The sequence below is a fragment of the Callithrix jacchus genome, chromosome 9, assembly GCF_049354715.1.
Source record: "Callithrix jacchus isolate 240 chromosome 9, calJac240_pri, whole genome shotgun sequence".
Taxonomy (NCBI): domain Eukaryota; kingdom Metazoa; phylum Chordata; class Mammalia; order Primates; family Cebidae; genus Callithrix; species Callithrix jacchus.
The window spans coordinates 71,407,719-71,435,227 of record NC_133510.1 but is presented as its reverse complement, the minus strand read 5'-3'; the positions used below and the strand labels follow the sequence as shown (position 1 = coordinate 71,435,227).

The 27,509-nt window shown below is 40.3% G+C and overlaps 1 protein-coding gene and 1 pseudogene across 1 annotated transcript in view; both read left to right on the top strand.

Annotated features, from left to right (window-relative positions):
* Window positions 1-458: 458 nt before the first annotated feature.
* LOC100410961 (melanoma inhibitory activity protein 2 pseudogene) lies at window positions 459-2,163 on the top strand (annotated as a pseudogene).
* A 9,333-nt stretch (window positions 2,164-11,496) lies between these two features.
* The window catches only part of CPM (carboxypeptidase M), an 84,024-nt gene continuing 68,011 nt past the window's right edge, over window positions 11,497-27,509 (top strand). The window contains exons 1-2 of the mRNA XM_035256988.3: window positions 11,497-11,526; window positions 11,828-11,990. Coding sequence (XP_035112879.1) covers window positions 11,831-11,990 — 160 coding nt within the window. The 5' untranslated portion in view covers window positions 11,497-11,526; window positions 11,828-11,830. The remainder of the gene's footprint in view (window positions 11,527-11,827; window positions 11,991-27,509) is intronic.

Genomic DNA, 27,509 nt, shown 5'->3' with positions numbered 1-27,509 from the left:
TCACATACTAGATGAAAATAAATTCCAAGTGGACTAAAAATATAAATCTGGGGGAGGGAGAGAGGGATGAATAGGTGGAGCACAGAAGATCATTGGGGCCATGAAATTATTTTGTGTGATACTGTAACTTTGGATGCCGGTCATTATACATTAGTAAAAACTTATAGCATATAAAAACAGAGGGGTGGGGTGGCCAGGACAGGGTGTGTTGCAGGCTTGTGCAGGCTGGAGCACCTGCACTGCTCAGGCTGTAAAGTGTAACATGGGACTGGGGTAAGCAGCATGGGCCTGTGAGGCCTGTGGGTGCCCGTGTCCCCTAGCGTCCCCCACAGGAGGCTCCACTCCAGTTGCCACCTGTAAATTCTGGTTCCAGACAGAAGGCTGCCTGTTCTCCGTCCTTTGTTGTGGCTCCCACAGGCCTGGGTTACTGTGGCAACCCTGAGAGCAGACTTGGTGCTATGGAGGGGCTCCAGGCTACCCCTCACCCTTATTTGAGGCTGGTTCTGGAGGTGCTATGCAGGGTTGTGGCAGCACTGCATCAAAGTATGGGAGCAGATTCTAATTCTTATGGTTTTCCATGGGAAGGGGTGATATGGGCAGTTATTTTTGGATTTTTTGCTGTTCTCTTTTTTTTGTGGAGAGGTTTTAGATTTGGTTAGGAATCAGCTTTATGTGGGAAGAGAGAAAAAGCTTGCTGAAACACTTTCTAGACTAATTGAGGAAAAATGTACACTACTTGAAAAGTTTAGCATTATTCAAAAAGAGTATGAAGTCGACTCATCTTTACAGGATCCCAGCTTTGAGAAGGAGGCAACAGAAGCACAAAGTTTGGAGGCAACCTGTGAAAAGCTGAGCAGGTCCAATGCAGAACTTGAGGATGAAATACTCCATCTAGTAAAAGAGTTAAAAGAAGAGAAATCGAAACAGTCTGAACAAAATGAACTGATGGTGGATATTTCAAAAAGGATACAGTCTCTAGAATATGAGTCAAAATCCCTTGAATCACAAGTAGCTGAAGCCAAAATGACCTTTAAGACTTTATTTCAAATGAATGAAGAACCACTGAAGAGCAATAAAAGATGCTTTGGATGAAAATTCTCAACTTCAGGAAAGCCAGAAACAACTTTTTCAAGAAGCTGAAGTATGGGAAGAACAAGGGAGTGAACTTAATAAACAGAAAATAACATTGGAAGATTCCAAAGTACACACAGAACAAGTTCTCAGTGATAAAGACAATCACATCAAGACTCTGACTGAACGCCTGCTGAAGACGGTGAAAGACTGGGCTGCTATGCTTGGAGAAGACAGAACGGATGGTAATAACTTGGAGTTAGAAATGAACAGTGAATCAGAAAATGGTGCTTACTTAGATCATCCGCCAAAAGGAGCTTTGAAGAAACTGATTCATGCTGCTAAGTTCAATGCTTCTTTCAAAACCTTAGAAGGAGAAAAAAACAAATTTATATTCAGTTATCAGAAGTTGATAAAATGAAGGAAGAGCTTACAGAGCATATTAAAAATCTTGAGACTGAACAAGCATCTTTGCAGTCAGAAAACACACATTTTGAAGTGAGAATCAGAAGTTTCAACAGAAACTTAAAGTAATGACTGAACTATATCAAGAAAATGAAACTCTACAGGAAATTAACAACGGAGTAAAATTACCAGGTAGAGACAGAAGAGAAACTTTCTAAAGTAGACGAAAGGATCGGCCATGCCACTGCAAAGCTGGAGACCTACAGAAAGCGAGCCAAAGATCTTGAAGAAGAATTGGAGAGAACAATGCATTATTATCAAGGGCGCACTATTTCCTATGAGAACAAAGCACAGGATAATTGGTTCGCAGATCGAACTGCTGAAAGACGTCTCAATGATTTAAGGAAAGAAAATGCTCACAACAGACTAAAATTAACTAAAATAGAGTTTAAATTTGAACTTTTCGAAAAAGATCCGTATGTACTGCATGTTCCAAATACACCACTTGGCAGAGAGCATTCCCCATATGGTCCCTCACCATTGGGTCGGCTTCATCTCAAATGAGAGCTTTTCTGTCTCCTCCAACTTTGTTGGAGGGTCCATCCAGACTATCACCTTTGCTTCCAAGGAGAGGAGGAAGAGGCTCAAGAGGTCCAGGGAATCTTCTGGACCACCAAATTACCAATGAAGGAGGAGAATCAAGCTCTGATATGTTAGCTGATTCTCACAGGGGTCCTTTAGACACGGGGCCCCTGTCACCTCTGTGGGAAAAGACAGCTTCTGGAGATTATTTTCCACCAAGGGATTTCCTAGGTCCAGTACATGCTCCATTTGCAAGTATGCTCATTTTTTAAAAAAAATTTTACAGCTGAATATATGTTTTATTATTCAGAGATGCTAATTTTACTATCTGTTCATATAGTAACACAATGGAGGAAAAAAATCTTCTATCATCCGTGAGTGTACCAATTACTATTCTGAATTGGGAAGGCAGCCAGCCATAAGTGAACTGTAATAGGTTTCAAATGGATTCATCTTAATACTATAGAATTATTTCTGTATTTTGGTAGTCAAAAAACAATTGACTTTCTGCAGGTCTTATAAAACCAAAATTATCTGTATCTTATTGGTAGCAACTGGTTATTTGGTGAAAATTATATTACATGAAAATGTTTTTTGAGAAGGACTTTGATAATGAAAGAAAAAATATTATTGTTACAGTAAGTTTTATATATTTTGAAATAATTCCTCTTTTTTAAAAAACAGGTGTTAAGATAGGACAAAAATTACATTAAAAGTTAATGATATTTCTTTTAATCATCTGTATTTGAAGAGGTACATTTTTCTCAGTGTTGTAAAAATTAATTTGTTAGATCGAGTAATTATTCTGGTGTCAATTTTCAAATAAAAGAATAGGTAATGGAAGTTATAAACATAATGATTTATTAGGGCACCGAACAGGTTCTCTTAGTTATAAAATGTCTTTTACCAATCTCTTAAACAGTGAGAAATGTCTGTCCACCGAGACCTGGATTTTTCCTCCCACCTCCACACTGTGAAGGCAGAAGTGAGTTCCTTCAGGCTTGATTCTGCCTTCAAATGAGCCTGCTTCTGAACATCCAGAACCACAGCAAGAAAACTGACAAGATTTTTTCTCTCTTTAAAAGTGATTTTGATTGATCTCATTTTCAATTTTAAGTAACTGCTGTTACTGTATAACTGCTATTTATACTTAATTTACTTATACTTTTGCTAGAATATAGATGTAAATAAAGATGATTTAAATATGAATCTTATGAGTAAATTATTTCTATTTTATTTTATTCTAGATAGTATAACTATTTTAATCTGATTAACTAATCCACTATTATATAAACAATAGTAGGAGTTTTATATATGTAATCTTGCAGGTGGGGAGGCTTTAAATTCTAAAGGCTGTGTCTTTATGCCAAGAAGTGTATTTACTGTGGTTGTAGACAAAGGTGAAAGTAACTTTATGCTTAATTAAATACATTTTAGTTGATTTAAAGACTTGTTTGGCATTGGCAATAATAAAATCAGCTAGTTTTTCTATAAAGAAAACCTCATAGCATATGTAATGTGAACTATGAGTTTAGTTGATAATGTATCAGCATTGGCTCCTCAATTGTAACAGATATGCCACACTAATGCCAGATGTTAATAATAGGGGAAACTGTGTATGCGGGTGGGGCCGGAAAAGAGTGTATGGGAACTCTATACTTTCTGTTCAATCTTTCTGCAAACCTCAAACTGCTCTAAAAATTCATTGAAAAACTGAGATGTAAGAAGGAAAAGTAAATGAAAAATAAAAATACCTAAGAAATACAAATAGAAGAAACTATAAATTAATATATAATTTTAGAATAAACTTGGTAGGAATATATCAGAAAACATGAATTAAGAAAGAAAAGACTAATACATCACTAGAAAAATGAGAAAAAGATATTAATAGACATTTTTAAAAGGAAGAATAAATGTTCAATAAGACTATGAGAGAAATGTTCAGTCACATTTATATGAAAACTTAAAGTTATGAGATTTCATTTTTCTCTATGAAATTCACAAACATTTTTAAAAGAGATAATCATGAGGGGCTAAACAGGCCCTTTCACATATGACCAGTGAGGGCTGTAAATCGGGATGACCTTTGGTCAGAAAAAAATTTCCAAAACTTGGAAGGCAAAATATGGTTGCATAATTTGTTTTCATGTGAGGGCATTGCCTAACTAGCCCATCTAAGGTGAATTAAATCCTGCTTTGTTATTGATTTGGACATTTTACAACTGTAAATTCAGACATTAGCTTATAGAAAATTGGTAAGATGTTAATATTTTTGTCTAATAGAGATATAATTTCTGTCCTGCACAGACAAAAATGATTTCTGCTCTGTAAAGAAGACAGCACCAACAGCTATGGTTTATCACCCTGTGGGACAGTCATCAGATTTAGATCTAATTTAGCAATTATTTATAATGATTTTAGTATTCTTTTTCTTATATATGCACATATGCACATATATGTATATATACATAATATACATTTTATATGTATATATAACATATACATTATGGGATGTATATATACCTATATACATAATATATGCATATTTATGTATAATACATATATATGCATATATTATGTATAATACATATATATGTACATACATATAGATATATGTACCTATGTATATACTTATAGATACATATGTATACAATATAGATAGAAATACATATGTATACAGATATATACAGATATACATTGTGTGTGTGTGTTTGTGTTCGTATGTACACATAACTTCTCATGTCTTTCTTTGAACTGGCTTTGTTACCCTCCTGGTTTCTTCATTAATGAGTTAAAATAAAAACTTGACCTGTGCTTACTCTATATTTGTACGAGAATACTTTTTAGCATTTACAAAATTATACATTTAACATTTTAAAGGAGTAAACTTGGCCAAATATTTTAAGTCTTAAAAATGTACATGCTTTTTAACCACACAATTGCATGTCTAAGAATTGATCCTAAGGAGCTAAGGATGTGCTCAAAGACTTAGCTCTGAGAATGTTTAGAGATGTGCTGTGTATAATAATGAAATACCAGAAACAAACATGCAACATTAGGGCATGATTAATACCTACATGGTTGTGTGTTTGTTTGGGTTGTTTTTTTTTCCAGACAGAATCTCATTCTGTCACCCAAGCTGGAGTGCAGTGCTGTGATCATGGCTCACTGCAACTTCAAATTCCTGGGCTCAAGCAATCCTCCCGCCCTGGCCTCCTGAGTGGCTGGGACTACAGGTGTGTACCACCATGCCCGCTCCCTATAAGAATGGTTGTTTCCAGGTACATAAAATTTGTAAGTTTAAAGTTTTTCTTTTACCTTGTTCATATTTTCTTGTGACACTTTCAAAAGAATAAAGTTCGAAAGTCACGAAGTCTAATTCTACTGTTCTCATTCTTGTTGACATCTATTGAGGTGCTTAGTCCCTGACGACAGTTTTTCCCTCTGTCCCAATTCCTGCTACTATCTTAGGAAATTCAGAGCCCTTAAACAGAACTGATCCAACACTCTGGCTTTTTCATTCCTGAATTTCCCGTTTCCAGTGATCTTTACCTCCTCTACACTTTTGTAATTCACTCTAGGACATGTTGGTCCTGTCTTCATTCAGAATTAATCATTGGTCCTCTCTAACACTTTTGTGCTTTTTTTCTCTGCTTAGCTTTTAGATGAAAATGCTTTTGTTGTTTTTCCACTTTAAAAAAGAATGCATGTTTACTGGGAAAACTTTTCAGAAAATACAGAAAGATTTAAAAAATTAAAACATTGCAGCTTGTGGATTAGCACTCAGCATGTTGGTCACCTTAGAAACATATTGCTAGGAATAGTTTTTTTTTTGCTTCATCTAAATGAGCTCTTACTATTCATTTTACTTTCATTATCTGCTTTTTGCCACTAAACAATTTATCTTTCCAAGTCAGTAAATACAGATCTATATTGAAATTATTATGGCTGAAGAATAATTAATTGTACAGCTATCATATTCTTTATATTCTAGGGTGTCTCCACTTCAGCACTATTGACATTTTGGCCTGGATAATTCCTTGTTGTGGGAGGCTGTGTTGTGCACTGAAGGATATTTAATAGCCTCCCTGTCCTCTGTATCAGTACTAGATGCTGGTAGCTCCCATCCCTAGTTATGACCATCAAAAATGTCTCCAGATATTGCCAAATGTTTGCTGTGGGCAATACAGCCTCAAGTTGAGAACCACTGATCTAACCAATCTGCTATTGTTTGACATTTAGGTTTTATCTACTTTGTCACAATTTAAAGCAGCAGCACTTGTGAAGCTCCTAACATACGAATTCAGAACATCTTTAAATTACTTCTACAGCATAAATTTCTAGCAAGGAATGGCACACTTAAAATGTTGATGTTTATTCCCAGATTTCTCTCCCGAAAGATTTTATTAATTTAGAATACCATTAAAACAGCATAAATGTCATTTCCTGAGATCCTATCTACTTCCAGGTATTGTCAACCTTTTTCATCTTGCTTTGTGAAAGGGAAAACAAAATATTACTTTACCCTTTTAATTGTAATTCTTTGATTGCTTACCCGGTTGGTAACCTTTACTATGTTCATTAGCTATTTGTGTTACTGCTTTTATGAACAGCTTATTAATGTCCTTTGCTCATCCTTGATTTTGTAAAAGCTATTAATTCCTTCTTCCAATTTGTAATTTTTCTTATAACCTGATATAAAGCTCTTTTTCTTATAACCTTTATAAAGTTTCCTGTACAGAAGTCATACATTTTTATGTGTTTAAATTATTAGCCTTTTTATTATGGTATTATGTTTAATTGTGTCAAACTTAGAAAGATCACCTCTAGAGCCAGGCCCAGTGGCTCACACCTGTAGCACTTTGGGAGACCTACGTGGGCAGATAACTTGAGGTCAGGAGTTTGAGACCAGCCTGGCCATCATAGTGAAACCCTGTCTCTACTAAAAGTACAATAATTAGCCAGGCATAGTGGCAGGACTGTAATCCCACATACTCAAAGGCTGAGGCAGGAGAATTGCTTGAACCTCGGAGGCAGAGGCTGCAGTGAGCTAAAATCATGCCCACTGCACTCCAGCCTGGATGACAGAGCAAGCCTCCATTTCAAAAAAGAAAGAAAATAAAGAAAGAAGGAAGGAAGGAAGGAATGGAAAAAATAAGATCACCTCTAAAATATTAAACTTCAGTATTTTGCTCTATTAGGCTAATCTTTTATTTTGCTGATATCTTTCATACTCTAACACTAAATATTTTTTCTCTCTATACAAATGTACCTTAAACTAGAATGTACATATACATCTGGAAATCCTATTAAAATGTGTATTTTGATTCAGTAGGTTTGGCGTGGGATGAGAGATTCTGCATTTCCAACAAGCTCCAGGTGATGCCAGCACTGCCCGTGGCTGCACTCGGAGTTACTGCTCCTAAACCTTCAGAGCTCAGTCCTCTGTACCCTCCATTCTCTGACTCCTTCCTGAAGTTCCTTCCTTTCCTACCTAATGTGAATTCCAAAGTCAGCAATTTCAACAACAGCTCGTCTCTTTGTTCTTCTGAAACAACAGTCCTGGCAATCTCCATTCCAGTATTGATGAAGCCACCATTTCTTCTAGTCTCCAGCCACAGCACCCCTGCAGGATATCACTTTTATTAAAAACATGTGATTTCTCAGATACATCAGCAAGGCTTCACTTTGTTCCCTTTCCCATTCCTAGAGTAACTTTGCCCAAATGTAATCGCCTCAAGCTCCAGTCCCCCTCCTCTCACACCTCTTAGTCAATGAACAGCAATGAAAGGAGAACTTCTTCAAGCCATTCAGTGGAAATAATATTTAGCATAGTGACTACCACACAATTAAAAAAAACAAACCTACTCAAAGACTCAACAATGTCATATTAAGATTTTCCAACACTTGGGCCAGGGGAGGTGGCTCATGCATGTAATCCGAGGACTTTGGGAGGCTGAGGCAGAATGATCACTCAAGGCCAGGGATTTAAGACCAGCCTGGCCAACGTTGCAAAACCTGGTCTCTACTAAAAATACAAAAGGTAGCCAGGTTTGATGATGCTCACCTGTAATCCCAGGCACTCTGAAAAGCTGAAACACAAGAATTGCTTGAACCTGGGAGGTGGAAGCTGCAGTGGGCTGAGATTGCACTCCTGCACTCAAGCCAAGGCAACAGAGTGAGACTGTGTCACTAAATAAACAAACAGCTTCTCATTAAAAATATATATATATTCCCCCCACTGGCAAGATGGCTGAATAGGAACAGCTCCAGTCTGCAGCTCTCAGCAAGATGGGCATAGACAGCAGGTGACTTGGGCATTTCCAACTGAGGTCTCCAGTTCATCTCATTGGGACTGACTGAACAGTGGGTGCAGCCCATGGAGAATGAATTGAAGCAGGGTGGGGCATCCCCTCACCCAGGAAGCACAAGGGGTTGGGGTATGCCCCTCCCCTAGTCAAGGAAAGCCATGAGAGACTATACTGGGAGGAACAGTCCACTCTAGCCCAGGACTGCACTTTTCCCATGGCCTTCATAACCAGCAGACCAGGAGATTCCCTCCAGTTCCTACTCTACCAGGGCCCTGGGTTTCAAGCACAAATCTGGGCAGCTATTTGGGCAGTCATCAAGCTAGCAGCAGCTTTTTTTTTTTCATACCCCAGTGGCACCCAGAATGCCAGCAAGACAGAACTGTTCACTCCCTTGGAAAGGGGGCTGAAGCCAGGGAGTCTAGTGGTCTGTGGCCAGGTGACTTGGTGGGTCCCATCCTCACGGAACCCAGCAAGTTAAGATTCACTGGCTTGAAATTCTTGCTGCCAGCATAGCAGTCTGAGGTAGACCTGGGATGCTCAAGCTTGGTGGGGGCAGGGCAGCTGCCATTGCTGAGGCTTGAGTATGCAGTTTTACCCTCACAGTGTAAACAAAGCCACTGGGAAGTTTAAACGGGGCAGAGCCCACCAGACCAGCTCAGCAAGGCCACTGCTGCCAGACTGCCTCTCTGGATTCCTCCTCTCTGGGCAGGGCATCCCTGAAAAAACAGGCAGCAGCCCCAGTCAGGGACTTATAGATAAAGCCCCCATCTCCTTGGGACAGAGCACCTCAGGGAAAGGGTGGCTGTGGGTGCAGTTTCAGCAGACTTAAACATCCCTGCATGACAGCTCTGAATACAGCAGCAGCTCTCCCAGCACAGCGTTCAAACTCTGATAAGGGACAGACTGCCTCCTCAAGTGGGTCCTTAATCCCCATGTATCCTGACTGGGAGACACCTCCCAGTAGGGGCAGACAGACACCTCATGTAAGAGAGCACTGGCTGGTATCTGGTGGGTGTCCCTCTGGGATAAAGCTTTCAGAAGAAGGAACAGGCAGCAATCTTTGCTGTTCTGCAGCCTCCGCTGGTGATATCCAGGCAAACAGGGTCTGAAGTGAACCTCCGGCAAACTCCAGCAGACCTGCAGCAGAGGGGCCTGTTAGAAGGAAAACTAACAAACAGAAAGGAATAGTACCATTGTCCACTCCTACCTAGATCCCATCCAAACATCACCAACAGCAAAGACCACAGGTAGATAAATCCACAAAGATGGGATGAAACCAGCACAAAAAGGCTAAAAACTCCAAAAACCAGAATGCCTCTTCTTCTCCAAAGGATCACAATTCCTTGTCAGCAAGGGAACAGAACTGGACTGAAAATGAGTTTGATGAACTGAAGGCTTCAGAAGGTAGGTAATAACAAACTCCTCCGAGCTGGAGGAACACATTCAAACCCAATGCAAGGAAGCTAAGAACCTTGAAAACAGGTTAGACAAATTGCTGACTAGAATAACCAGTTCAGAGAAGAACATAAATGACCTGATGGAGCTGAAAAACGCAGCACAAGGACTTCGTAAAGCATACACAAGTATCAATAGCTGAATTGATCAAGTGAAAGAAAAGATACCAGAGATTGAAAATCAACTCAATGAAATAAAGTAAGACGACAAGATTAGAGAAAAAATCTTGCAATGTTCCTGCTAACCTTATTTAGATAGGTACAATTAAGACTTCCATTTTACAGACCAGAAAATAAGGCACAGTGAGTCGATATATACAACGAATGTCAGAGCAAGAATTGGCACCCATCCCATGAGTGCCTCAGCTCTCAAACCACTCTTCTCTGCTGCTGCAGAATCACAGGAAGTCTTAGGGAGTTCAGAGTGCTCAATTCTAGTTAAAGTATCTGCATCTGTATCTGTATCTGTATCTGTAAGAAAGAAGGGGTAGGAAATCTTTAGGCTTTTCAGCCCTTGAAGGTGCATTAGTTTCACTCAAGGTCCTCTTTAAAAATACTATTTCTTGGGCCTCCACGAGAAAAATTCTATTTAATGGGTCAGGGGCTTGCATCTGTATTTTTCATCAGTAAAAGAGGAATGTTATCTCAAATCAGTGGTTTTCAAACTTTTTGTATTCACCAGACCTTTGAACCGGCTCCAATGGGGTTACTACAATTAGAGCGAGAGAACAAGAGAGAAAGGGAGAGAGAGCGAGAGAGGAAGAGAGCAAGAGAGAGCCAGAGAGAAAGAGCGAGAGAGAGAGCGAGCGAAAGCTCTAGAGAGAGACAGCTGGCCCGCGCCACAAACCACCTCTCAGGTTTAAGTGAAGACTTCGCTCTCTCTCCTGTAGAGACCATGCCATCCTTCCGGAAAGAAGCATTTTAGGACAAGAGACCTGGAACTGGCCTAAGGAGTGCCGGTGGAGGAAGCATCGGATTTACAACAGTGGCTCTGCCTTCTTCCATGTGATTTCCAGTTTTAAATTCAACTCTCATTTACACAAACCCCACCCACCATGTAAATTTGTTGGACAATGTCCTGCACTCTGCACTTCGTGGCATTTAAAACTTTCACACACGCGCGTGTTCTCTCTTGGAGCCCCGCGATCGCTGAGCCGGTCCAGGCAGCTGGCACCCCTGGGAGCGTGGCTCGCGCTGCCAAGGCCGAGGCCGCCCATCACGCCGGAGCCCGCGCGGGGCTCAGGGCACCCAGGACTCGGGACGCGTCCCGGCTCCAGGTGGGCCCCTGCACCGCCAACCTCAGGAAACCCGCCGAGCCCTAAATGTCTCCCAAGTGGCCGCAGCCTGCGACAGAGAGTGTCCCTCCGTGAAGCGCCCGGTTGCCTGCCCAGGGCACAGCCGTGGCCGAGGGGAGGACACACTTCTAACCTGGGGTGCCAGCAAAGACTGTCCGCGAGGGGAGACTCCACGTCCCGCCGCCCGCCCGCACCCGCCGCTCCACGAAAGGGCGCACCCGGCGGGCGCTGGCTCTCCTAGGTGTAAAGGGGGCTGAGGCCCCGCCCGGGAGGCACCCGCACGGCTCCGGAGTGGGCCGGAGGGACGTCTGGAGGCGGGGCCCGGGCGCGCCCGCCCCCACGACCCGGCTATAACACCGGGTCCCGCCGGGCTGCTGCGGGCGGGTGGAGGTGCGCGCCTGGGCCCTGGTGAGGCTGGGGGCGCGCGGGACCCGGCGCAGTTAAGGCAGCTGCCGGGCGGTGGAGGCGCCGGGAGAAGGAGAGGGAGGAGAGGGCGGCGCGGGCGGCTGGGTTCAGGGCACCGAGGCTGCCTGTGCTCCCCGGCTCCGGTTGCACGGCTCACTCCCGAAGGTGTTGCTTCCAGCCTTTGCCTCCTTAGGAAGCAGGGAGCGTCAGTGTCGGGAGACCCTGAGACCGGAGTGCCGAGCCGGAGCTGGTGATGCCCCTGCCAGCCTTCAAGTGTTCTCAGGTTCTTCTTATTCATCTCTAGAACATGGACTTCCCGTGCCTCTGGCTAAAGCTGTTGCTGCCTTTGGTAGCTGCGCTGGATTTCAACTACCACCACCAGGAAGGGATGGAAGCGTTTTTGAAGAATGTTGCCCAAAACTACAGTTCTATCACTCACTTACACAGTATTGGGAAATCTGTGAAAGGTAGGGCCCGTCTGTGCACACTTTCCCAAACCCTCAGTCCTCCCTTTCAGTATTCATTAAATATGCCCCAGCTTCCCATTTCCTCTTCCACGTACCTACCCTGAGGGGCACAGAACAGGTAAACCGGTACCCTGCCTGTCGGTTGTTTTCTGCTTTTGTTTTGTTTTGTTGGGAGGAATAGTTGGAAGAACTGAATTTTACTGGTTTATCCATTGTAATTCAGTGTCACTGAGTCCTTTGCATTATTGGAGTTCTGTCTTTTTGGTTCTTGCAGACATTGGTTATATGGGATGTGTATTTTAGCTCCTTTTCAAGAAAACTCCAAAGTAAGTCCGTCTATCCATTTCAGTTCCCCTTTGTCTGGGCGTCTTTAAATATGACTTGGACTGTTAATGTCATTTCTTCAAGTCTTTTAAACTGAAATAATGCGGTTTTGTTGGTAAGATTTCTAGGCCATATGTAATTAGCCTTTTAGTTTGAAGTTATGCAAAATTATCATTTCTACAAGTTTCTTTTAATCTAAGTAGTACAGTTCTGTTGGTTAGATTTGTGTCACGTATAATTAGCCCTGTGGCTTAAAGTTATGCAAAAAAGTGGTTCTATAATTAAAGACTGTTTTAAAAATGTATCCATTTTAAAATGGTTTTTTGTTTGTTTGAGACAGAGTCTCACTCTCTAGGCCAGGTTGGAGTGCAATGGTGTGATCTCCACTCACTGCAACCTTTGCCTCCTGGGTTCAGGCGACTCTCCTGGCTCAGATTTCAAAGTAGCTGGGATTACAGGAGCAAGCCACCATGCCCGGCTGATTTCGTATTTTTAGTAGAGACGGGGTTTCACCATGTTGGTCAGTCTGGTCTCAAACGCCTGACCTCAGGCGATCCACCTGCCTCGGCCTCCCAAAGTGCTGAGCTTACAGACGTGAGCCCCCACACCCGGCCTAAAATCTATCCATTCGAAGAAGACGATGCTAGATAATAATATATTAGTAGTGATTGAATATCTCCCTAGCGTTTTCATATTTATCATTAATAATTTATTAGTTTTGTTAGAAATTACATTAAATTATTTTCATTTTTATATACAGCAAGTTTGAATCAGAGAAACTAATTTTTCATTTTTATAGACAGCAAGTTTGAATCAGAGAAATTAAATAATTTGTTCAAGGTCTCCCAGTTGGTGAATTTTATTGCCAGGATTGGCACCCAGACCATTCGGACAAGGCAAATAATTAGATCAGATGTTATTATTTTTTAATCATCTTTTATTATCCAGATGTTCCCAAAGACGTTACCAGAAAACTTAGTCCTTAAATCAAAAGTTTCATAAAGTTTATGCAATTTGGGTCACAACTCTTTGTAAGGTATGTTCAAACTCTACCTGGATTTTAGCTCTGAGCCTTTGAGTCAGTTGAGAGTCTTATAATTACCATATTCTTAATGATTTTCAAAAATGTCAAGGCTATGGCTTCTATATTTGTTTATGCCAGGCTTGCAGGCCCTAAGCCTGGCATAAACATATATTAAAGAAAAAGTATTGTATAAATGTATTTATCTGCAATGCGAAGTCAATATCATGGGCTGTGTGTTATAGTACTTTGTTTTTAAACAGCGTTGCCAAAGACTTGGTGCCAAAATTACTCTATATTACTCTATAATCCAAAATTATAGAGGTTGAGTGAGTGAGAAATTATATCTTGAATCAGCATACGTATTCAGCCTTCTGAAATCATTTCTCCCCTAGGGCTAGAGTAGAGCAATTTAAAAAGATCTAGGAATACTAATTATATTAATTTTTAAAATATAGAACACAACTAGTTTGAGTTATTGTTCAGTCATCATTGACCCACAAGATGATGAGGATGTTAATTGTAAGTACTAAATGATTTGGTGAGGTTTCCTCTTTTCAAACAGGATGTGCTTGTGACAGTTGGGGGCTCTCTTTCCTAGTGTGAATCAGCAAATGTGATCTATCCTGCATGATATCAAACCACAATCACAGTGAAAGTCAGCAGGCTTAATATTTTTTAAAATTTTACCTTGTATGCACCCTTGTGGTTAAAGGCTTCAGGACTTATCATGTAAAAATAAAATCTGACACTAGTGGTCAAATGTTTGTGTTGAGTATTGCTCTGAATAATAACTCAGATTAAGAAAAATCCCAAATCTGACATTTGGCTCCAAGCAGTAGGCTAAATTACACACCAGTAACTGGGAGTCAGTTGCCAAAATGTCACTACATATTATGTGACAATTGAGAGATGGTGCTCCTTTGTTGGTGCTCTTTTTCACTGGTTAGACTATTTTCCCTAGCCGTTCTGCCCTCTGGTGTAAGATAAGTTTGCTTAGAAAACAGAATTTATGACCGGATGCAGTGGCTCACACCTGTAATCATGCACTTTGGGAGGCCAAGGCAGGAGGATTACCTGAGGTCAGTAATTCAAGACCAGCCTGGCCAACATGATGAAATCTCATCTCTACTAAAAATACAAAAACATTAGCCAAGCATGATGGCACACACCTGTGGTCCCTGCTACTAGGGAAGCTGAGGCAGGAGAATAGCATGAACCCAGAAAGCAGAGGTTACAGTGAGCCAAGATCTTGCCACTGTACTCCAGCCTGGCCGACAAGAGTGAAACTTCATCTCAAAATAAAACAATTTATTATACATGTTATATATTTATATTACATGTATTGACATGAGCAATCTTACCCAGAAGGGAAAATAATATTCCTATGTAACCAAATACATTTTTAGTTTTTATAAAAACTAAAAATGTATGTGATATGTATATATTTACATGTTTGTTTTAATTGTGGATTATATTCTGCTTGTTTTCCATTTCACATTATTTCATCATATATTTCCATGGATTGACAAAGTCTGCAGATGTGAATTCGTTGCTGTATAGTATTTTAATCTCTTGATTATGTGAATTTTCTTAGTCACTCACCTCTTTGGGCATCTGTATAGTTTTTGGTTAACTCCGTTATAAACACAGATACATAAAACCATTGATGCATGTCATGATAATTACCTCCTATTATTATTGGTGATTTTTGAAAACTTTCTTATTTTGAAACTTTTAAAATTCACACAAAAGTTAAGCACACATGTACCCTTTACCCAGATTCAGCCATATAGACCATAATTCAGTTGAACCTTTTGAAGGAAATCCTACTACCTAGCGACATAGTCAAGAAAATCTTAGGTGAAACAAGAGAAGCAAAAGAGGACTGATGACTTAGTTCAGAAAAATCAGAAAAGGTACAGTGTCCATCAGTTCGTTCAGTCCTCATTCATTCAGTTAACAGAATACCTCCCATTTATTGCCCCAAACCCCTTAGTCTAGAAGGATGCCTGGCACATAGTCAATAATCTATATCTTTTTATTTAGTGGATTGAATATTTGCTGAGCAAAGATCATGGGAGGCAAACAGATGTGTGTTATTCATTCCCTACCATTAGGTACCCATTTTCAAATACAAATGTATTTACTGTGAGTTTCTCAGGGTAGTCTCTCCACACACACACCCCAAAATTAGGAACATTTTATTATATTTAAAAAAAAAACTCTTGTGTTGAGGGTTGACTTTCAATAGATAGCAACGAAAGAGCTGCTCTGCTACAAAAAAACAAAACAAAACAAAAAACCCAAAGGGCCATCTTAAATGAGATTTCCTACCATCTATTTTCAGAATCTTGCCTTGGCTGGGTGTGGTGGCTCAGGTCTATAATCCCAGCACTTAAGGAGGCTGAGGTGGGAGAATTGTTTGAGCCCAGTTTGAGACAAGCCTGGGCAACATAGTGAGACCCCGTTTCTAAGGGAAAAACAAAAACAAATTTATCCAGGCATAATGGTGCATGCCTGTGGTGCCAGCTACTTAGGGAAACCTAGGCATGGGAATCACTCAAGCCTGGGAGTTCAAGGCTGCAGTGAACCATGATCGTGCCATTGTACTCCAGTCTGGACTACAGAGCAAGACCCTGTCTCAAAAAAAAAAAAAAGAAACTTGTCTAATCATCATTGTATCTGAATATGGTAGGTGGAATAATAACACCTTCCTTACTAGAGATAATATTATTTGAGATTTTTTAAAGCCAGTCAAATGGTAATCTCTGTTATCAAGTACTTTCCATGTAGCAGATGATTTAATACATTATTTCAATCTGAATAACTCAAAGTAGGCATTACCCTCATTTACAAAACAGGTGAAATGAGCAACAAAGAGGTTAATTATCTTGCTGAAGATCACATAGCTAAGTGTTAGAGAGAGGATTCAAACTCAGATCTGCCTATTTCCCAGGCACCCTTCTGTTTTCTTTAAAAAAGCAGCTTGACCCAGACGGGGATGATTCCATGGAAGTTGAGGTCATTAGAGGGTTTTAGGACCATGGTTTGGGCACACTTGACCTGAGGTATTCGTTTCTATGAAGGATCTACAGCTGTTCTATTCAGGTCCGTAGCCATTATTCAATTGAGGAGTTAAATTTGACTAGGCCAAACTGAGGTGCTAGAAAGTGACTTGGAAGACTTAATACAAAGAAGTAAAATATTTCACTAGTAATGTTTTATGCTGATTACATGTTGAAATGATAATATTTTAGATATGTTACATAAGAAAGATTTTTTAAAATTAATTTTAAGGCCAGGAGCAGTGGCTCACACCTGTAATCCCAGCACTTTGGGAGGCTGAGGCAGGTGGATCTCCCAAGCTCAGGAGTTTGAGACCAGCCTGGGCAACATGGTAAAACCCCATCTCTACAGAAAATGGAAAATTTAGCCGGGCATGGTGGCTCATGCCTGTCGTCCCAGCTACTTGGGAGGGTGAGATGGGAGGATCGTTGAGCTTGGGAGGCAGAGGTTGCAGTGACCCAAGATTGTACCAGTGCACTCTAACCTGGGTGACAGAGTGAGACCCGCATCTCAAAAATAAGTAAATACATAAATAAAAATTAATTTCACCCGTTTCTTTTTACATTATTAATGTGACTACTAGAAGATTAAAATTATATATACGACTTGCATTATATTTTGATTGGTTGTGCTGCTATAGAGAGCAATTTGTTATTAATTTTCTCCTGAGTACAAAAGGAATTCTAGTTCATTTAGAAAAGCTGGATCATGCAACAAAGCACCAAAAAGAAAACAAAAATCTCACCATCCAAAGAAAACATTTAGTAGATTGGAATCATACTACAGAGTTTTGAGCCTTTTTAGCCGCTCTGAGTCAAATATCTTTTGTTTGTCAGTGCAAATATGTATTTCTAACTAGATTTTTAATTTCTGTTTTGTATTCTATCAATAAATATATCATTGTTTATTTAACTTATGTCCCACTGGTGAATATTTAGTTTGTTTCTAAACTTTCCCTGTTATAATCAGTGCTGTAGTGAACATCCTTGTAGCGAAGACAGCAAAAGGCCGAGCACAGGCTTGGAACCACCGCGCCCAAGTGCAAATTCTGGATCCTCTGTTTTGTAGCTGTGTGACTGTGGGTCTTTACAACAATTCCTGGAACATAGTAAGTGCTATGTAAAAGGTGCTATTACTATTCTTCTTCTTCTTCTTTTTTTTTTTTTTGAGACAGAGTCTTGTTCTGTCGCCAGGCACCAGACTGTAGTGCAGTGGCACGATCTCCGCTCACTGCAACCTCTGCCTCCCGGGTTCAAGCAATTCTCCTGCCACAGCCTCCCAAGCAGCTGGGACTACGGACGCGCGCCACCACGCCCAGCTAATTTTTTATATTTTAGTAGAGACGGGGTTTCACTATGTTGGCCAGGATGGTCTTGATCTCTTGACCTCGGGATCCGCCCGTCTTGGCCTCCTAAAATGCTGGGATTGCAGGCGTGAACCACCGCGCCCGGCCCACTATTATTCTTATGGATACATACCCAAAAAGGAAATTACCAAGTCTAAAAGAGTTTTCAGTATTTGATAAATATACTGAATCGCCTTCCAAAAAGATTGTGTTGATTTATAATCTCTTGAGAAATGCCTGTCAAGAAAAATAATTCTTCTAAAACTTACACTAGTCATAAATCAATACTGTCATTAGTGCTTTGAACTACTGAAATATGTATTTCTTGTTGTTAGGTTTTAAGTATGGGGGAGAATTTATTTGTCTTGCATCTTTCCCTAAGAACGCTCACCTTCCTATAATCAACAGACATTTACTGAATTCCTCTACCAGGAATCCCATACCATTTCAGATGTTCAGAAATCTCCCTGACACACATATCTCTCATGATCACTTGCCCTCGACTGCGTAGATTTTAGCTGGTGACCCTCAGAAAAGAACATTGTATATAAAATTTTGGCACAACACTTGGTCATCCGTCACACTCTGCTCATTTCCCAAATATGCTCGTAAGATCGGTTTGCTTGAGATCCTGTATAAAATGCCTATTGTGATGCATATTGAGGATGAATATCAAGAAAACCACTAATATCTAGGAACTTCGGCTATAATGTATATGTTTGTGATTAAAGTTTTATGGGTTTAGTAAGCCTTTCCCCTTTAACATAATATGCAGAGTCCCTTTCTGAGACATATATCAGCTATCAGCCTTATTCTTGAAACATTCAGGGTTTCTTAGAGACACTGTCTTTTTTTATCTTGTGAGGAAATGATTCAGATTTCCCCTAATTTGTAGTATAGTATTTTAAGAGAAAATCAAAACAGAGAATATTCAAAAAGTAAAACAGAAGTTTACTTTGCTTTTTATATCTAATAACTTTTTATTCCAAATCTCAACTGTATCTAAACAGCAATACTCTAGGGGCAAGTGACAATTGCAACTTTTAGAAAATAATAATCACAGCCAACATTAAGTGAATTTTGTCATTTGGCACTTTACATAAATGTCTCAATCATTCTAACAATGTATAAAATACCATGATTATCTCCCAATTTACATGTAAAGAATGGAGATTAAGTGAGTTGCCTATTGTTAGTAGGTGACAGAGTTTGACTGGAATCAAAGTCGGTTTGTGTCAAAGACTAGTAAAGAGGCTTAATGTTTCTCCAGAGACCTTTTTCTCTGTTCTTGTCCTTCCCTCCTCCTCCTCTTGTACCACCTTGCCTATGACCCCTGTGATTCTGAAGGAGTTGACAAGCATCCTCTATCATCCAAGAAAAGGCCCGTATTAAATATTCTTTACGTGCCGAGTGATCGCCTATGAAATTCCTTGATCCTTTTTTGGTATTCACAGTTTCATCCAAAGCAGTTTGAATTCCATCATTTAGTGTAGAGTTAGATTTTATTTTCCAATATGCTGAAGCTTTTTGATTATGAAGCAAAAGGAGAAGGCTGAGCTTGTGATTTGCACATTCACCGGCCACCCACCCACCAAGCTGCCATCTTGAGTTTGAGATGTGGAACTAAAAGGAGGGCTTCTCATTAAGGACAGTCTGCCCCCTAGCGGAATTTTTGGAAATGTGGGGGATGAGATTTGGGCCCTAACTTGTTAACAGTCTTTGGGAAGGGGGAGAACCTCCCTTCTGAAGCATCCTACTGATCTACCTGTCAGCAATGCACAGAGCAGTCCCTCATAGTGAAGACTTGTTCCCTTCAATTTTCTTTTTTTCTTTTTTAGTAGAGACGGGTCTCACTATGTTGCCCAGGCTGGTCTCGAACTTTAGAGCTCAAGGGATCCTCCTGCATTAGCCTCCCAAAGTGCTGGGATTACAGGAATGAGCCACTGTGCCCTCCGCCCACAATTTTCTAATGTCCTCCGTAGGTATAAGACCAGCTTACAATTATCTGAGCCTAAAACCAAACTCTTTTTTATATACAAGCATAAAATATTTTTCCCCAACAGGTTTAATAGATACTGAACTTTTCAGGGCTAGCCCTGCATGTAAATCGAGGGGAATTATACTTTGTTTTGCTCTCAACTTGACTGAGACCTATTTCATATTCAGAAAGTCCTGACAACAGTGACCGAAGAGTCAAATCAATCTGCATTTAAGATCTATATGTTCACGGTGACTCTCAAGTATAGATACAGACATGTGACTTCATTTGTCTTCTGGTGGAGTGTCCAAGTTTTTGCATAAGGATACCATATTTTATGTAAATTGCTTTCTTTTTTGTTTTTGCTTTATGTAATTTGAATACTATATCAATCTTCTGAAATTATGTATGTAAATGTGTTAGAATTGTTTGTCAGCATAAATAAAATAGAAGTTGCAAAATATTGGACATGAAAAAGGCATCATCTGATAGGGTTAAGAACTGTTGGTGTAGAAGCACAGAGAGCTGATAAGGACCCACTTGAAGTTCATGTAGCCAGCATCCGAAAGGTGCTTAGTTTCTGTTCTTAATCCATCAATGTGTGTGTCTGATGGTAACACTGTGATGACATTAGCCCTGATTCCTCCTTTCAGTTTGTGTATTTAAAACACCCCTTTCTCTAAGTGTGCAGAGTAAGAAAGTAAGATATTAAAAAAAACCTGAAAGTAATATTACCTCCCCCTCAAAACACACACACACACACACAGTATCATATACCAACATGCATTTAGGTTAAGGAAAAGAGACTAAGTCAGATCTTCCTGTTTGGAGGTAGACTTGGTCCTGTAGTCCCAGCTACTTGGGAGGCTTACCCAGGAGGGTCACTTGAACCCCAGAGTTTGAGGCTATAGTGCACTATGATCACACCTGTGAACAGCTACTACACTCCAGCCTGGGCAACACAGCGAGAGTCTGTCTCTTTAAAACACACACACACACACACACACACACACACACACACACACTTCTGTCTAGTGATTTAAAACAATTGACATTCTTCCTAGCAATTACATGTAATATTATATAGTAGTTGGTGAAGAGGTAAGTCCTAATTTGAATTTGTGTTAAAATAAAACAGATACAAAATGCACATTAAAAATGTTGCTCATCTCTGTTTTCTGAGGACTGTTGCATGTCACAGGTTTTAGAAATACAAATTTTCTATCTGTGACCTTTCACATACATACCTTTGTCGAGCTCAACTGGAGGGCTTAATCTCCACTGCATTAAAAAAAAAGTGCTGCCCACTTCAAACAATCTGCCTTGGAGCTGGAGCTGGCTTCACAGAGTTATTATGCACTTACCCGGAGTTGAAGATAACTACCTTGACAGTGGGGATAATGATAGTGCTTACTACCCCAGACTTTACCCTATCACAGAATGCAGGAGAAGCCTAAGTAATCCTTCTGTTTGTCTAAAGAACTTGCAACTAGTTGTTTATCCAGTTTTAAAATTATTCTGATGAAAATCTGAAAACTAGAACTACCCTTAAAAATCACAACTAAAGTAACATGAATTGACAGTTTTTCAAACACATTACTAAGCCTCCTTTCCCACATAATGCACAGGCACATATACAAATACAGACAGGTGAAATTTAGCATAACATCATGTTTTTAAAGCAGGAATAAATGTTAGAAACCATTTGATCATTCATTAGATTAATTGAAACTTAGTTCAAAATGTTGCTTCCTCCAGGAAGCCTTGTTTCCCCTCCCCTGGGCAGAGTCAGAATCTCCTTGCACACCTCTTCTCCTCTTGAGCATCTTCCAGTGACTCTATCTAGGTGCACATGGAGGCCAAGGACCAGGCTTTGTTCAACTTTGTATCCTAGGCACTAAGACGTGCTTATTACGTGTAACAGATACTCTCAGGGACAAAGCTGAAGAGTTATTAGATGGTTATTAAATGAAACATATGAATGCAAATTGTTATGCAGCACATTAATACATATATAAGATGTATATTTTTTGTATTGTTACATATATTGTATGTAACTTTATGTATAAATCTTTATATAATTACCTATGTTGTGTGTAAGTACTTCAGTCCCTCAAGAAAATGACATTGTTTGCTAAAATTAGTTTTATATTAGTAGAAAATAATATGATAGCTTAGAGAGGCAGAACTGAGGGACAACAATTGTGACCCAGTTCAAGATGAATCACTGGCATGTAGGAGAAAGCCTCAGGGAAGTTAGGGACTTTCAGGCAGTAAAGAACACAATTGAATTATTCACTGGCTAGCCTAAAATGGGTCTCTCCCCCTCACTTGCCTTCAAAACACTGACCAACCATGTAATAAAAAAGTAATTATATGAGGTTCATCACCATCACCCTCACCCCTGCCTTCATTAAGAAGTTTTTAGGCCAGGTGCAATGGCTCACACCTGTAACTCCGGCACTTTGGGAGGCCGAGGCAGGTGGATCACTTGAGGCCAGGAGTGTGAAACCAGCCTGGCCGACATGGTAAAAACCCGTCTCTACTAGAAATACAAAGATTAGCCAGGTGTGGTGGCGCACCTGTAATCCCAGCTACTTGGAAGCTAGAGGCAGGAGAATCACTCGAACCGGGGAGGTGGACGTTACAGCGAGCTGAGAGCCGAGATCACACCATTGCAGTATAGCCTGGGTGACAGAGCACGACTCTGTCTCCAAAAAAAAAAAGTTTTTAAATAAATGCCTCTGGCTTTATTTGAGCAGTGCAGGAATAATTCAAGGGTCTGTCACAGAATTTTGACAAAGAAAAGAAGGTGGGAGGGATCATGTAAAGATAGCCTTTTTTCCCTCAAGAGTTAAGCAGGAGCCAGGCACAGTGGCTCAGGCTGTAATCCCAGCGCTTTGGGAGGCTAAGGCAATCCGATTGCCTGAGGCCAGGAGTTTAAGAACAGCCTGGCCAACATGGCAAAACCCCATCTGTACTGAAAAAATACAAAAAAATTTAGCCAGACGTGGTGGTGCGCACCTGTAATCCCAGCTGCCCTGGAGACTGAAGCAGGAGAATCGCTTGAACCCAGGACATGGAGGTTGTAGTGAGCCAAGATCACGCACTGTACTCCAGCTTGGGTGACAGTGAGTCTCTGTCTTAAAAAAAAAGAAAAAGAAATTAAGTAGAGATATGAAACCCTTTATTTTAAGTGTCTTTTTCTTCCTGCGTACTCAGGAATGTTGTACACATTTTAGGTGAAGCAGATGACATGTCTAGCTGTTCTTGCTGTGAGTGCTTCAAAAGAGCACAATTTTGGAACACACAGATGGACCATTGAAGGTAGTTTCACCTTAATTTTTAGTTTTTGTTAAATATTTATTCCCTTGTCAGTTGGTTGACTCAGTTGAGTCTACTCGTTAAAATCCTTTTCACTAGGGATACTCACAATTATGGTAACCTGGAGACATGTGGGAAGCACAGGGTCATTTAACATATGGTGATTCTACAGCAGTTTTCCATTCTTACCAGAGAGATTTATTGACAGCTTGTGTTAGGCCGTTCTTGTGTTGCTAGAAAGAAATACTAGGTAATTTACAAAGAAAAGAGGTTTAATTGGTTAAGGGTTCTGCAGGCTGCATAAGTGTGGCATTGGCATCTGCTCAGTTTCTAGGGAGGCATCAGGAGGCTTTTACTCATGGCAGAAGGCAAAGCAGAAACAGGTGTATCACATGGTGAAAGCAGGAACAAGAGGAAGAGGGGATGTGAGCTGCCACACACTTTTAAACAGCCAGGTCTCCTGAGAACTCATCATTATTGTGAGGACAGCACCAAGCCGTAAGGGATCTACTCCCATGACCCAAAAGCCTCCCACCAGGCTCCACCTCTAACATGGGCGATGACGTTTCAATGTGAAATTTGGGGGAATGAATATCCAAACTATTCACACCTTACTAATAGTACTAAACGTGCACAGTTAAATTTAAGATAAAGGTTGTTAATTAGGGAAGATCTTTAATTTCTTCCATTGCTCTTTGGGACTCAGATGAATAATCTTAGTGTGGTAGAGATAAGCCTAACTGGTATATCACTTTTACTGTAAGCTCCTTTCAGTTTATGAAGAAACAGAAAGCTAAATTGGGGAGTGCCGCATTCTAGCCTCAACAAGCTCTTCAGTTGGACTTGGCCATCTTTTGAGTTTTAAGAACCTGTACTTCTAAGTGTGCAAATGTGTTTCCAAACTCTATGGCATACAGTTCCAGCATAATACCACATCAGTCAATTGTAGAAACTTCCAAATGTTTTTTAAACTAGGAGTTCTTTGGTCAAATAATTCTTGCTTGGAAGTAAATCCCAGTCGTGTGTGTCAGGCACTGTTATTAGGCTAGAAATGATCGTCAGCAAACAGCATCTCTGCTCTGATGTTTCTTACATATGCTAGTGAGGAAGGCAAATGGAAAACAAAGCAAGTCCAGATTTTGATCATTGCTATGACGCAAATACATAGTTTAATGTAATGGAGAGTGACAGTTACTGTGGAACATGGGTTCCATAAAGGCAGGGAACCTATCCTGCTTATCACTGTATTTTCAGTGCCTAAATCATAGCAGTTACTGTTTGAGAGAACGTTGTGTGGAAAGAATGAGGGGAAGGCCTGCCTGAAAAGATGGTAGATCGAAGTGGAGATCTTAAAGGTGACAATCAGCTAGATCTTATAGCCTGATTCCAAAGTGTACAAACTGCAGGTGATGTGCAAAGTCCTCAAGGTGGAAAGAATAGAGCAGAAATGAGACCAGGGTGGCTGGAGCACAGTGAGCAAGGGGAAAGTGGTCTTTAAGGAAGCTGGACGGTGCGCAGGGGACAGAACATAGAGCGCCTTCTAAGCCAGTTCTAACATGGAGAGTTTGAATTCTGTTCTGAGAATAATGGGAAACCATTGAAAGGTTTTAAGCATAGAGCGATGCAATCTGATGTGGGTTTGAGACAGATAACTTTAGCTATTGAATACTGAAAATGGCCAGTAAAGAAGCAGGGAGAATAATCCAGTTACAGTAATCCTGGCAAATGTTGATGATGGTGATTTGGATTAAGTTGCTCCAGAGAAGTGAAAGGATTGGAAATCTGTTTTGGAAATAAAATTAAGAATACTTGCTAATGATTGGATTGGATTGGATTGGACTGGATTGGAGATGAGGAAGGCATAGAGCAAAAGAGGAAAATCAAGGATGACGCTTAGGTTTTGTGCTCGACTGAGTGTATGAAGTGTTCTTACATTAGATGGAAAAAAACTGGAAGAGGACAGATCTGGGATTAAATCAAGAGCTCTGATTCAGACATTTTCTTTAGAAATTGTGAACTCCTTAGGAGGTATCTAGTGGGTATGTAAGTGGAGCTCAGGAGAGAAGGTTGGCTGCAGAAAGAAAGTTGGAAGCCATCAGCGTAGAGATGGTATTGAAACCTGCAGGATTGATAAAATAATCTAGTAAGAGAGTAGAGATAAAGAAAAGAAGGCCAGAATCAAGCTATAGCACCCTCAAACATTTAGTCTAGTATAGGAGCCAACAATGGAGATGGGAAAAATTCAGTAATGAGCTAGAAGGAAAACTAAGAGTGGTGTCCGAATGTCAAAGAAGGGAAGTGGCTCAAAGGCTGATGTTTTGGGGAGTTCCGTGACCACCCACTAGTGATGTGCTGAAAGGGCTCACTCACAACTCAATATAAAATCATATTGAAGGCTAAGATTTACTACAGCAAAGGGTATGATGCTGGAACAGCAGGATACAGGTAGACGGTGGCAAAACCAGAGAGGTCAGGGCAGGCTTTCTTGTCCTCTCTCTGCAGGGATCCCACATGTTTCTTGGAAATGCATGTTTCTTTCTAGCTGTGAATTGCAAAGACATATGCAAAACGCCTCCACCCAGGAAAGTCCACTCAAGTCTCAGGACTTCAGAGCTGGTCAAGGGAGCTGGTCATGTTGCTACGTAACCAGCCAGGATGCAGACCCCAAACTGGATACTAGGACACATCAGGAATCTTAACGTTAACTTTAAACAATGATACTGTCTTGATATATTTTGGCCACTGCCTTGAGGGCACAAAAATAACATAGCTAATTAGTAAGCATTTCAGGGAGTTTAGTGCTCAGGATTTGGGTCAGGGTCATTGCTGTGACTGCAGGTGTTCCCAAAGATACGCAAGAGCTGAGTAAAACATATTGGCTATGTTAACTCTTTTCTCTTGAGGTCATGCTCTATGTTGAATACCGGTGGAAGTTAAAACTGAAGACCATAAAGTTAATTTCTGTATCCCAAAGTATAGTTAGTAAAATTATATTTCTCTCCAGATAGATTCACTCAACTTATTTAGTAAACTTTTATTGAATGCCTAATATAGTTCATGGCAAGTGCTAGCATAAGACTATGTAAAGAAGTTAGACATGGCCCCTGCCCTGAAGGGGGTGACAATCCACTAAATGCATATGTCATTTGCTGTGTGCGACAATATGATAGACGTCTCATGGCTGAGGGCTGAGGGTAAAGAAGAGTTGAGCCAGGTGAAAAGGGAAAAGCAAGGCAATAAATAGCATGTTCAAAGGCCTGGAGGTGAAGCAGCATATTGACTTTGAGGAGCAAAAGTTCAGTGTGGCTGGAGGGGAGAGAGGAGAAGGTGAGAAGGGTAGGTTATAAAGCTGTTAAACACGTTTTGCTTCATCCACAGGGAGATATAATCATCCTAAGTGTTTCTGATAATTTTACAATTAGTTTTGCATTCCAACACAGATTTTCTCTTTTTTTATTTTTATTTTTTTGTTGAGACTCAGTCTTGCTCTGTCGCCAAGGCTGGAGTGCAGTGGCACAATCTTGGCTCACTGCAACCTCTGCTTACTGAGTTCAAGTGATTCTCCTGCCTCAGCCTCCTGAGTAGCTGGGATTACAGGCACGTGCCACCATGTCTGGCTAATTTTTGTATTTTTAGTAGAGACAGGGTTTCACAAGTTTGTCCAGGCTGGTCTCGAACTCCTGACTTTGTGAGCTACCCACCTTGGCCTCCCAAAGTGCTGGGATTACAGGCATGAGCCACCACACCCGGCCCAGAGGTTCTCTTAAAGAAATATGGTGCAACAGTGATTTCTGGAACAAAACGTAGTGAAAAAATACAAACACACCAAGGTAAATAAACCAGAGCACCACAAAATGTAATATGAGCTGTATAAAAATAATAACAGTTCCTGAGACCTATCAGTGTGAAAAGTTATTATTTGAATGCCATAATTGAATGGAATTGTTCATTTAAAACTTCAAGCAAATTTATTTTTATGTCTAGAAGTTATTAGAAATGTTTCAATCGTGATTATATGTAGTCTCTTTTCTCTGTTGCCCTCGACAGAGCACAGATCATACAGAAAGGAATGAATTTTTTTTATCAGTAGTTTTGGAGAAAAATTCTATGAATGCCAACCTTATACAAAAACTGACAAACATTAATTATTCAGAATGTAAAGAGAAATGCCAGAGTATAAAGGAACAGACACTTAGACTTAAATATAATTTTGGAGTATTGTAATTATTATTAACTACAATTATTATTAATTACAACCATATTTGAGGTAGTATGTAACAGCTGTGTGCACGGACAGTAACATGAGAGGGAATGTATCCTGGTCTCTTTCTAGGCAAGACATTCAAGGGAGCAAAGAGAATGGGAAAATAAAAGCAATGCCACTGTTGAGTATTCCGCACCTTTATGTGCCGTGCACTGTGCTAGGCCCTTTGCCGATTTTCCTCCTTTAAGCGATAT